Below are 13,229 nucleotides of genomic sequence, written 5' to 3'. Positions count from 1 at the left end.
CCCTGGTGTTGCAGTTACACCCCTGGTGCTGTTAGGAGAGGAATTATGAATTTGGCCCAGTGACAGTGATGCAGCGGCAATATATTTCCAAATCACTGGAGCACAATCTCCAGCCTGATATTCCCAATGTAGTACTGAGGGAGTGCAGAACTGTCAGTGGGTCAGTACTGAGGGAGTGCAGAACTGTCAGTGGGTCAGTACTGAGGGAGTGCAGAACTGTCAGAGGGTCAGTACTGAGGGAGTGCAGAACTGTCAGAGGGTCAGTACTGAGGGAGTGCAGAACTGTCAGAGGGTCAGTACTGAGGGAGTGCAGAACTGTCAGAGGGTCAGTACTGAGGGAGTGCCGCACTGTCAGAGGGTCAGTACTGAGGGAGTGCCGCACTGTCAGAGGGTCAGTACTGAGGGAGTGCTGCACTGTCAGAGAGTCAGTACTGAGGGAGTGCCGCACTGTCAGAGGGTCAGTACTGAGGGAGTGCTGCACTGTCAGAGAGTCAGTACTGAGGGAGTGGCGCACTGTCAGAGGGTCAGTACTGAGGGAGTGCCGCACTGTCAGAGGGTCAGTACTGAGGGAGTGCCGCACTGTCAGAGGGTCAGTACTGAGGGAGTGCAGAACTGTCAGTGGGTCAGTACTGAGGGAGTGCTGCACTGTCAGAGGGTCAGTACTGAGGGAGTGGCGCACTGTCAGAGGGTCAGTACTGAGGGAGTGCCGCACTGTCAGAGGGTCAGTACTGAGGGAGTGCAGAACTGTCAGTGGGTCAGTACTGAGGGAGTGCTGCACTGTCAGAGGGTCAGTACTGAGGGAGTGCCGCACTGTCAGATGGTCAGTACTGAGGGAGTGCCGCACTGTCAGAGGGTCAGTACTGAGGGAGTGCAGAACTGTCAGTGGGTCAGTACTGAGGGAGTGCTGCACTGTCAGAGGGTCAGTGCTGAGGGAGTGCTGCACTGTCAGAGGGTCAGTACTGAGGGAGTGCCGCACTGTCAGAGGGTCAGTACTGAGGGAGTGCAGAACTGTCAGTGGGTCAGTGCTGAGGGAGTGCCGCACTGTCAGAGGGTCAGTGCTGAGGGAGTGCAGAACTGTCAGTGGGTCAGTGCTGAGGGAGTGCCGCACTGTCAGAGGATCAGTGCTGAGGGAATGTCGCACTGTCAGAGGGTCAGTACTGAGGGAGTGCTGCACTGTCAGAGGGTCAGTACTGAAGGATTGCCGCACTGTCAGAGGGTCAGTACTGAGGGAGTGCTGCACTGTCAGAGGGTCAGTACTGAGGGAGTGCTGCACTGTCAGAGGGTCAGTACTGAGGGAGTGCCGCACTGTCAGAGGGTCAGCACTGAGGGAGTGCCGCATTGTCAGAGGGTCAGTACTGAGGGAGTGCCGCATTGTCAGAGGGTCAGTACTGAGAGAGTGCTGCATTGTCAGAAGGTCAGTATGGAGGGATTGCTGCACTGTCAGAGGGTCGGTACTGAGGGAGTGCCGCATTGTCAGAGGTCAGTACTGAGGGAGCGCCGCACTGTCAGAGGGTCAGTACTGAGGGAGTGCTGCACTGTTAGAGGGTCAGTACTGAGGGAGTGCCGCACTGTTAGAGGGTCAGTACTGAGAGAGTGCTGCACTGTTAGAGGGTCTGTACTGAGTGTGACGATACTGTGCCTTTAAGAAGTGTACTTGAGCCATGTTTTATGCAGGATCTGTTGTCGCAGTGTTTTATGCACTCGGAGCCATTCTGTCTCCCGTCATCCTCTATTGTTGCTTCATCAGTATAATTGTTTGAATGGCTAGAAGTTGGTTTTAATCTGAACTAATGCTGTTCTGCTGTTTTCCCCTGGGATTTTGCACAGTGGGGCTTGATTAGCAGGTATGGTCATGTGATGGGGAAGCTGGGCTCAAACAGAAAATTCAAGCTTAGAGGCTGCTTTTCGAGACCAGTGTCTCTCTGTTATCCCCTCTGCAGATGGAGACTAGAATCTACCAAGAAGTTAGTTTCTTTCTTGGAGATTCTGCTGTATGAGAGCAGATCTTTCTCTGAGAATTGCAGTTTTGGAAATTGTTGCCTGGATCTCTGTCCAGACGTGTTTAAAAAGCTGAAAATCCAGCAGCATGTGAGTGTGATTGTTTCAGCGCTAACTGATTCTGAAGAAGGATGTTTGTTTGTGGGGCATTGCTTTAAATTGGAACAACAGAGAAAGCTAGCTGTTAAGGATTATACTTTGTCATGTCTATATATTTTAATTGGTAAAAGTTTTGCTAATTCTTTTTGTTATATTTTAACTGTGTTTTTAATAAAGTTTCTTTTGATAAAAGCCCCCTAGTGGGTCACTGGGATTATATTTGGAGTGAAACACTGTCTGCTCATCCTCATGCCAAAATCAAATGCAAAAGTTGAAGTCTAGGCTAACTTTATAAAACACCTTGGAGTTTCTGATCCGGCCCTGGACAAATTGGGGACTCATCTGGGATTAAAATCGATAATTCCTTGCTTGGTTTGGATTATGGGACTCAGACAGTGAGAGCTGAGTATTACTGATTACTTTTCAGATGTTGCTATTTGGTTGGTTTAAATAGGGGGTGCCTTGTGGAATAATGGCTCTTTCAGTGGCTAAGAGTTTCCTGGGGGTAGAAGAACTCACTTGGGGTGGTTTCCAAATGGTGGTTTAAGCAAAGCTTTTGGAAATGGCAAAGAAGCAGCAGTTGGCATGACCTGAAGGGGTGAGGAAGGTGGAGATAATTGCAGCCATAGCTCAGCATTGGAAATTGCCACAAACACAGTCAGGATCATTGGAATCGGCTCGGATTCAATTCCAAATGTAGCAGCTTGAATTAGAGGCAAAAGAGAGGGAGGTAATTGCAGCAGAAAAAGCAAGAGATAGAAAAGAGAGAGAAGAACAAAGAGCAAGAGAATTGAAATTGCTGGAATTACAGGCAAGGGGAAAAGAAGGGAAAGAATAGCTCTGGCCGAACAAAGAGAAAAAGAAGAGGGGAAAGGGAAAAGGAGAGAGAAATTGAACTTCGGAAATTGGAACTGTAACGTGAATGTCTGCGTCAGTGGACCTCAGTGGTTGGTAAACTGATGGAGAAGATCCTGAGGGACAAGATTTATGAGCATTTAGTGAGGTTTAGTATGCTCAAGAATACTCAGCATGGCTTTGTCAAGGGCAGATTGTGCCTTACGAGCCTGGTGGAGTTCTTCGAAAATGTGACTAAACACATTGACGATGGGAAGGCAGTAGATGTGGTTTATATGGATTTTAGCAAGGCGTTCGATAAGGTCCCCCATGCAAGGCTTCTAGAAAAAGTGAGAGGGCATGGGATCCAAGGGGCTGCTGCCCTGTGGATCCAGAACTGGCTTGCCCAAAGGAGGCAGAGAGTGGGTATAGATGGGGCTTTTTCTAAATGGAGGTCGGTCACCAGTGGTGTGCCCCAGGGATCTGTTCTGGGACCCTTGCTGTTTGTCATTTTCATAAATGACCTGGATGAGGAAGTGGAGGGATGGGTTCGTAAGTTTGCCGACGACACGGAGGTTGGTGGGGTTGTGGATAGTCTGGAGGGATGTCAGAAGTTACAGAGGGACATAGATAGGATGCAAGACTGGGCGGAGAAGTGGCAGATGGACTTCAACCCAGATAAATGCGTAGTGGTCCATTTTGGCAGGTCAAATGGGATGAAGGAGTACAATATAAAGGGAAAGACTCTTAGTACGGTAGAGGATCAGAAGGACTTTGGGGTCCGGGTCCATAGGACTCTAAAATCAGCCCCGCAGGTGGAGGAGGTGGTTAAGAAGGCGTATGGTGTGCTGGCCTTTATCAATCGAGGGATTGAGTTTAGGAGTCCGGGGATAATGATGCAGCTATATAAGACCCTCGTCAGACCCCACTTGGAGTACTGTGCTCAATTCTGGTCGCCTCATTACAGGAAGGAAGTGGAAAAGATTGAAAGGGTGCAGAGGAGATTTACAAGGATGTTGCCTGGATTGAGTGGCATGCCTTATGAGGATAGGCTGAGGGAGCTTGGTCTTTTCTCCTTGGAGAGACGTAGGATGAGAGGAGACCTAATAGAGGTATATAAGATGTTGAGAGGCATAGATTGGGTGGACTCTCAGAGGCTTTTTCCCAGGGTGGAAATGGCTGCTACGAGAGGACACAGGTTTAAGGTGCTGGGGGGTAGGTACAGAGGAAATGTTAGGGTGAAGTTTTTCACACAGAGGGTGGTGGGCGAGTGGAATCGGCTGCCGTCAGTGGTGGTGGAGGCAAACTCAATCGGGTGTTTTAAGAGACTCCTGGATGAGTACATGGGACTTAATAGGATGGAGGGTAATAGGTAGGCCTAAAAGGTAGGGATATGTTCGGCACAACTTGTGGTGCCGAAGGGCCTGTTTTGTGCTGTAGTTTTCTATGTTTCTATGTTTCTTGTAAAATGGCGGCGGTAAAGGTAAATTCTGGGAGTAGTGATGAGGATAGTGAGGAAAACCGAACCCTCCGTAGTCAGCAGCCTGGTATACGGATCTGTTTAAATATGTCCAAGTATTGCCACGGTTTGACTTGCAGGATGTAGAAGCCTTTTTCATTTCAAGTTCAAGGTTAGGGGCAGGAGGTTTGGGAGGGTTATGGGGAAAAGTTTACCCAGTGGGTGGTTACAGTCTGGAATGTGCTGCCTGCGAGGGTGGTGGAGGTGGGAATGCCTCACATCCTTTAAAAAGTACTTGGATGAGTACTTGGCACGTCAAGGCGATGGGCCAAGTGTTGGCAGATGTATCAGGTGGGAGTTCAGGTGTTTCTCATGTGTCAGTACAGACTTGATGGGCCAAAGGGCCTCTTCTGCGCTGTGTGATTCTGTGAAATCTATTTAAAGTAAAGTAAAGTTTATTTATTCGTGTCACAAGTAAGGCTTACATTAACACTGCAATGAAGTTACTGTGAAATTCCTCTAGTCGCCACACTCGGCCGCCTGTTCAGGTTAATGCACCCTAACCAGCACATCTTTCAGACTGTGGGAGGAAACCCGGAGGAAACCCATGCAGACATGGGGAGAACGTGCAGACTCCACACAGACAGTGACCCAAGCCGGGAATTGAACCCGGGTCCCTGGCGCTGTGAGGCAGCAGTGCAGATCCAGGATCAGATTGAATAGTGGAACAGGTTGGAGGGGCTGAATGGCCTCTTGTTCCTGTGGTCAGCACAGCAGCAAGGTGACACTGGGGTTTACAGTTTAGTCACAACTGCGAGGTGTTGGGATTCAGGGAAGTTGTTGATGACAAGCTGACAGTTGGTCTCCTAATTCTCAGACAGGTAAGAAGAGCCTGGATGAAAGACGGTCCAGTCTGGATGCAGAGATTGACTCACTGACCAGCATCTTAGCGGACCTGGAGAGCAGCTCACCCTATCAGCCCCGCCCTCGACAGGTAAGAAATGTGTCTTTGTGGCTGGTCAGTGCACTGGCGAAGGTCGGAATCCAGTCAGTTCAGATCCCTCCATGTGATCAGACCCATGGTGCACTGACATTGTTCATGGGCTGGGACTTTCCAGGTGGCTATCCCTGCCATCGGAACGGCAGAGTCTGAGTGTCCGGGGGCCATTTCACACTCAGAGGGGCATGAACCTCCACTCCTCGTTCAGGAGGGAGACCCACCACAGAGTTGCCCACAGCGTTCCAGTCCCCGCACTGACAGTGCACAGCAGGATGGCAGAGCCTGGCACAGGGCCTAGGGAAGTCCAAGGTGTTCTGGGGAGAGGTGCCAGGGATGTGGCGGGGTGGGGAGTGGGCGGGGGGGGTGGGGGTGGTGGTGGGGGGGTGGGGGGTGGGGGTGGTGGTGGGGGGGTGGGGGGTGGGGGTGGTGGTGGGGGGGTGGGGGGTGGGGGGGGTGGGGGTGTGGGGGTGTGGGGGGGTGGTGGTGGGGGTGGGTGGGGGGGTAGGGGGTGGATGGGGGGGTGGGGGGTGGGGGGTGGGGGAGGGGGGGGATGGGGGGTGGGGGTGTGGGGGGTGGTGGTGGGGGGGGTGGGGGGGTAGGGGGTGGATGGGGGGGTGGGGGAGTGGGGGGGGATGGGGGGGTGGGGGCAGTGGGGGTGTGGGGTGGGTGGGGGTGTGAGGGGGGTGGGGTGGGGGGGGTTGGGGGTGGTGGGGTGGGGGGGGTGTGAGGGGGGTGGGGTGGGTGGGGGTGTGAGGGGGGTGGGGTGGGGGGGGTTGGGTGTGGTGGGGGGGGTGTGAGGGGGGTGGGGTGGGTGGGGGTGTGAGGGGGGTGGGGTGGGGGGGGTTGGGTGTGGTGGGGTGGGGGGGGTGTGAGGGGGGTGGGGTGGGTGGGGGTGTGAGGGGGGTGGGGTGGGTGGGGGTGTGAGGGGGAGGGGTGGGTGGGGGTGTGAGGGGGGTGGGGTGGGGGGGGGTTGGGGGGGGGTGTGGGGGGGGCGGGGGGTTGGGGGGTGGGGGAAGCCCTGTGGGGGGGGAAGGAAGGCCTGGGAGGGTGAGCAGGACAGATCGATTGGGGTCTCAGGAGGCTGGCTGGCGGAGGCCCAGAAGCAACAATCATTCTCTTTTCCCAAAAACAGCATTTCTGGAAATGGATTCCAGTCTCAGTCGAGCACAGTTGGATAGTGGCTTCATTCACAGTTTACACAAAACCCCACTTGAAGTCACTGATTTGAGCCGAGGGGTAAATTTCAGCAGATCCCCAATATTTCGCCCTGTTCATTCTTACTCAGAGGGATGTACAACACACAATGTGACCTACTGTACCCCCGCCTCACCCTCATGTTCCCAACAAAGCTCCATATTTGACACGAGACACAAAGGGACTCGACTCCCAGGTGTTTGACTTTGGGCAGGGAACCAAATTGTAACCCGGGCTTGCAGCAGTTTCCCAGGTACAGCACGGGGTCAGATACAGAGTAAAGCTCCCTCTACACTGTCCCCATCAAACACTCCCAGGACAGGTACAGCACGGGGTCAGATACAGAGTAAAGCTCCCTCTACACTGTCCCCATCACACTCTCCCTGGACAGGTACAGCACGGGGTGAGATACAGAGTAAAACTTCCTCTACACTGTCCCCCATCAAACACTCCCTGGACAGGTACAGCACGGGGTTAGATACAGAGCAAAGCTTCCTCTACACTGTCCCCCATCAAACACTCCCAGGACAGGTACAGCACGGGGTTAGATACAGAGCAAAGCTTCCTCTACACTGTCCCCCATCAAACACTCCCAGGACAGGTACAGCACGGGGTTAGATACAGAGTAAAGCTCCCTCTACACTGTCCCCATCAAACACTCCCAGTACAGGTACAGCACGGGGTTAGATACAGAGTAAAGCTCCCTCTACACTGTCCCCATCAAACACTCCCAGGACAGGTACAGCACGGGGTTAGATACAGAGTAAAGCTCCCTCTACACTGTCCCCATCACACTCTCCCTGGACAGGTACAGCACGGGGTGAGATACAGAGTAAAACTTCCTCTACACTGTCCCCCATCAAACACTCCCTGGACAGGTACAGCACGGGGTTAGATACAGAGCAAAGCTTCCTCTACACTGTCCCCCATCAAACACTCCCAGGACAGGTACAGCACGGGGTTAGATACAGAGCAAAGCTTCCTCTACACTGTCCCCCATCAAACACTCCCAGGACAGGTACAGCACGGGGTTAGATACAGAGTAAAGCTCCCTCTACACTGTCCCCATCAAACACTCCCAGTACAGGTACAGCACGGGGTTAGATACAGAGTAAAGCTCCCTCTACACTGTCCCCATCAAACACTCCCAGGACAGGTACAGCACGGGGTTAGATACAGAGTAAAGCTCCCTCTACACTGACCCCATCCAACACTCCCAGGACAGGTACAGCACGGGGTTAGATACAGAGTAAAGCTCCTAAACAGTGAGGTGCTATTTTGCTGTGTGGTTTGAAATTGATACAGTGCCTAATTGTTGGATGAGTGAAGGAGTGAATGTGGCGATGGCTGGAAAATACTTGATTAAACTGATCAAATGTTTAAAGAGGGATTGTGAACAAATCTCACTGTGTGTTCAGTGTTTTAATGATGTCACTTTACAATATTGCTGGATTATTCTGGTCATGGTTCAGCTAATTAAACATCTTATTCGGATATTTACCTCCAGCTGCTTTTTGAAGCGTTTAGTAATCTGAGTGGCCTCTTCACTCAGTGAGTGGTAATTGCTGAAATCTTTTGTGTCTTCACTCTGATGTGTCTGGTCTCCAGGTAACCGAGTGTGTTGACAATAACAATTCTGCCCCATTTGTGCTGGAAGTGTGCTGGCTATTTATCACAGCCATGCTTTCTGCACTGATTCAGTGCCTCAGTTTTCCTGAGCTCATTACAAAGCCCATCACAACCCTTCAAATTACTGATAAGCAGTTACCACTGAGGTCATTAAATCATTTATTGAGCAGAAAACTTTAACCATTTTGCCAAATAGAGAGAAAAGCTGTACATTGCTTTCACACCGACATGTCAAACTCTCATTCTCACAATCTCCCGTGTCCTCTGACATCTCTTGCTGATCACCATTCTTCATCTGAGTGTCCACAGGTTGTGTGGCTGGGATGGTGTGAGGGAAGTGGAACATTAACCCCAATGTCACTTGGTGCTGAACCTCTGAACCTCCTGGCCCACAATACTCATTTTCCCCTTTTCCAATAGACAGCCTTTGATCACCTGCCTGATCAAATCCAATCCCATCCCCTGCTTTCCCCTCGAGCTATTCCTCACTGCCCGTCTCTGACTCTCCTGGTTATCGCAAACATGGCCATTTAAACAGATTATTTCATGGGATGTGGGTGTCACTGGCTACTCCAGCATTTAATGTCCCACCTTAACTACACTTGAGAAGTGGGTAGTGTGTCCATGTCATGTAGGTACATCCACGGTGCTGATAGGAAGAGAGTTTCAAGAATTAGCATCAGCGACAGTGAAGGAGCACTGATATATTTCCAAGTCAGGACGGTGTGTGGATTGAAGACGAATCTCCAGGTGGTGGTGTTCCCAGGTCTCTGTTGTTCTTGTCTTTCCCGGTGGTAGTGGTCATGGGTTTGGAAGGTGCTGCCTAAGGAACCTTGGTGAGTTGCTGCAGTGCATCTTGTAGGTGGTACACACGGCTGCCACTGTGTGCGGGTGGTGGAGGGAGTGAATGTTGAAGGTGGTGGATAGGGTGTTGATCAGACGGGCTGTTTGGTCCGGATGTTCAGCTTCTTGAGTGTTGTTGGAGCTGCACTCATCCAGGCAATGGAGAGTATTCTATCGCACTCCTGACTTGTAGCTTGTAAATGGTGGACAGACTTTGGGGATTCAGGAGGTGAGTTACTCGACATGGATCTCCCAGTCTGTGAGCTCTGGTGGCCAGAGTATTGATATGGCTAGTCCAGCCCAGATTCTGGTCGGTTGTAACTGCCAGAATGTTGATATTGGGGGATTCAGTGACGGTAATGCCATTGAATGTCACAGCAGAGATGGTTAGATTCTCTCTTGTTGGAGATAGTCACTTCGTGGCTCTTATGTGGCTTGAATGTTGTCCAGGTCTTGCTGCATTTGGACATGGACTGCTTCAGCACCTGAAGAGTCGGGAATGGCACTGAACGTTCTACAGGCATCAGCGAACATCCCCACTTCTGACCTTCTGATGGAGGGAAGGTCATTGATGAAGCATCATTCCAGGCATTCACCACCCTCTGTGTGAAAAACTTGCCCCTTACATCTCTTTTAAACTTTCCCCCTCTCACTCTCAACCTCTGTCCCCGAGTAATTGACCCTTCGACCCTGGGGAAAAGACTCTGACTATCCACTCTGTACAAGCCTGTCATAACCTTGTAAACCTCTATCAGGTCCCCCCTCATCCTCCGACGCTCCAATGGAAAAAATCCAAGTTTGTTCAACCTTTCTTCATAGTCCACATCCTCCAAACCAGGCAACATCCTGGTAAATCCCTTCTGCGCCCTTTCCAATGCATCAATATCCTTCGGTAGTGTGGTGACCAGAATTGTACACAATACTCCAAATGCAGCCTAACCAAAGTCGAACTCCTGCAGTGATGTCCTGGAGCTGAGATGATTGACTTCCAACCACCACAACCATCTTCCTTTGTGCCGGGTATGACTCCAACCAGGGGAGAGTTTCCCCCGATTCCCACTGACTCCAGTTTTGCTTGATGTTACACTCAGTCTAATGCTGCCTCAATATTAAGAGCAATGCCCTCACTTTACTCTTTGAGTTCAGCTCTTTTGTTTATGTTTGAGGGAAAGTTGTAGTGAGGTCAGGAGGTTAGTGGAACTGCTGGAGTCCAAGCTGGGTGTCACTGAGCTGGTTATTGCTGAGTAAGTGCCGCTTGATAAAGATATTGCTGACATCTTCCATCACTTTACTGACGATTGCGAGTCGATTAATGGGGCGTAATTGACGGGGTTGGATTTGTCCTGGTTTCTGTGGGTGGCGCGCACCTGGGAGATTTTCACATTGTTGGGTAGGTGCCAGCGTTGAACAGCCTGGATTGGGGCTCGGTTAGTTCTACTTGGAGGACAGAAGTCTCAGGATCAGTCTCTATCTGTGTTGCAGTGTGACCTTCTTTCTGGGATGTGGCTGTCACTCATTCATTGCCTGTTCCTTTGAACTGACTGTCTCGCTCATCAGCAAATTTGCTGATCCAATTTACCACATTATCATCCAGATCATTGATATAGATGATATAGAAATCATAGAATCCCTACAGTACAGAAAGGCCATTCGGCCCATCGAGTCTGTACCGACCACAATCACACCCAGGCCCTACCCCCATATCCATACATATTTTACCCACTAATCCCTCGAGCCTATGCATCTCAGGACACTAAGGGGCAATTTTAGCATGGCCAATCAACCTAACCCACACATCTTTGGACTGATTGATAGATAGATTGATAGATAGGTAGATTGATATAGATGACAAACAACAATGGACCCAACACCGATCCCTGCGGCACACCACTAGTCACAGGCCTCCACTCAGAGAAGCAATCCTCCACAACCACTCTTTGGCTTCTTCCATTGAGCCAGTGTCGAATCCAATTTGCTACCTCCCCATGTATACCTAGCGACTGAACCTTCCTAACTAACCTCCCATGAGGGACCTTGTCAAAGGCCTTGCTGAAATCCAGGTAAACAACATCCACCGCCTTCCCTTCATCCACTTTCCTGGTAACCTCCTCGAAAAACTCTAATAGATTGGTTAAACATGACCTACCATGCACAAAGCCATGTTGACTCTCCCGAATAAGTCCCTGTCTATCCAACTATTTGTAGATCCTATCTCTTATCACACCTTCCAATAACTTGCCCACCACCAACGTCAAACTTACTGGCCTATAATTTCCGGGATTTCTTTTGGAACCTTTTTTAAAGAACGGAACAACATGAGCCACCCTCCAATCATCCGGCACCTCCCCCGTGAATACTGACATTTTAAATATGTCTGCCAGGGCCCCTGCAAGTTCTTCACTAACTTCCCTCAAGGTCTGTGGGAATACCCTGTCCGGTCCTGGGGATTTATCCACTCTGATTTGCCTCAAGACAGCAAGCACCTCCTCCCCTTTAATCTGTAAAGGTTCCATGACCTCCCTACCTATTTGCCCTATTTCCGTGGACTCCATGCCCATTTCCTCAGTAAATACGGATGCAAAAAAACCATTTAGTATCTCCCCCATCTCTTTTGGTTCCATACACAGTCTACCACTCTGGTCTTCAAGAGGACCAATTTTATCCCTCACTATCCTTTTGCTCCTAACATACCTATAGAAGCTCTTTGGAATTTCCTTCATTCAGTCTGCCAAAGCAACCTCATGTCTTCTTTTAGCCCTCCTGATTTCCCTCTTAAGTAGCTTCTTGCACTTTTTATACTCCTCGAGCATCTGATCTGTCCCTTGCTGCCTGTACATTTCATACAACTCTCTCTTCCTCTTAATCAGTGTTACAAACTCCCTCGAGAACCAAGGTTCCTTATTCCCACTTACTTTGCCTTTAATCCTGACAGGAACATACAAACTCTGCACTCTCAAAATTTTTCCTTTGAATGCCTCCCACTTTCCATTTACATCCTTACCAGACAACAGCCTGTGCCAATCCACACTTCCCAGATCCCTTCTCATTTCATCAAATTTGGCCTTTTTCCAATGTTCATCACTATCCGCAACTCCAGCAATCTTTGTGTCGTCTGCAAACTTACTAATCAGACCAGCTACATCTTCTTCCAAATCATTTATATATATCACAAACAGCAGAGGTTCCAGTACAGAGCCTTGCGGAACACCACTAGTCACAGACCTCCAATCAGAAAAAGACCCCTCCACTGCTACCCTCTGTCTTCTATGGCCAACACAGTAAGAAGTTTAACAACACCAGGTTAAAGTCCAACAGGTTTATTTGGTAGCAAAGCAAAAGGTGTTGCTTTTGCTACCAAATAAACCTGTTGGACTTTAACCTGGTGTTGTTAAACTTCTTACTGTGTTTACCACAGTCCAACGCCGGCATCTCCACTTCTATGGCCAAGCCAGTTCTGTACCCATCTAGCTAGTTCACCTTTGCTCCCGTGAGATTTAACCTTTTGCACCAGCCTTCCATGAGGGACCTTGTCAAATGCTTTACTAAAGTCCATGTCGACGACATCCACGGCCCTTCCCTCATCAATCATTTTTGTCACCTCCTCAAAAAACTCAACCAACTTTGTGAGGCATGACCTCCCTCATACAAAACCATGTTGTCTATCGCTAATGAGACTATTCAGTTCTAAATGTGTATGGATCCTATCTCTAAGAATCTTCTCCAACAATTTCCCTTCCACGGACGTCAAGCTCACTGGCCTATAATTATCCGGGTGATCCTTGCTACCCTTCTTAAATTGCTGTGATTACATGTAGGTCAGACCAGGTAAGGATAGCCCCAGATGGGTTTTTACAACAATTGACGATTGTTGAGACTAGCTTTCATTTCAGATTTTTGTTTCATTAATTGAATTTAGATTTGACCAGCTGTCTTGGTGAGATTTGAACTCTTGCCCACAGTTGATTTGCCCGGGCATCTGGAATATTCGTTTAACGAAATTACCGCGATGCCACCAATTCCCCCGATAGTTCCCAGTTGCTCTATTGATGTGTCCACTTCAGTCTCTTTACTCATTGAACATGAACCCTGGGATCAGGTCACTGAAACCTGGCTGTCATTTGTTCCAATTTAATCATTCTATCGCGCTGCAATTTCGGATGTGTTGTTGGTGAA

General features: G+C 49.8%; 1 protein-coding gene across 3 annotated transcripts in view; it reads left to right on the top strand.

Annotated features, from left to right (window-relative positions):
• Positions 1 to 13,229, top strand: part of lpp (LIM domain containing preferred translocation partner in lipoma) — a 296,604-nt gene that overhangs the window by 121,218 nt on the left and 162,157 nt on the right. For all 3 annotated transcript variants that reach the window (XM_078204277.1, XM_078204285.1, XM_078204286.1), the window contains exon 3: positions 5,268 to 5,384. In XM_078204277.1, coding sequence (XP_078060403.1) covers positions 5,268 to 5,384 — 117 coding nt within the window. The remainder of the gene's footprint in view (positions 1 to 5,267; positions 5,385 to 13,229) is intronic.

Source organism: Mustelus asterias, chromosome 3, assembly GCF_964213995.1.
Source record: "Mustelus asterias chromosome 3, sMusAst1.hap1.1, whole genome shotgun sequence".
Lineage (NCBI taxonomy): Eukaryota > Metazoa > Chordata > Chondrichthyes > Carcharhiniformes > Triakidae > Mustelus > Mustelus asterias.
Note: the sequence above shows the minus strand (reverse complement) of the source record. Positions and strands in the feature narration are given on the sequence as shown.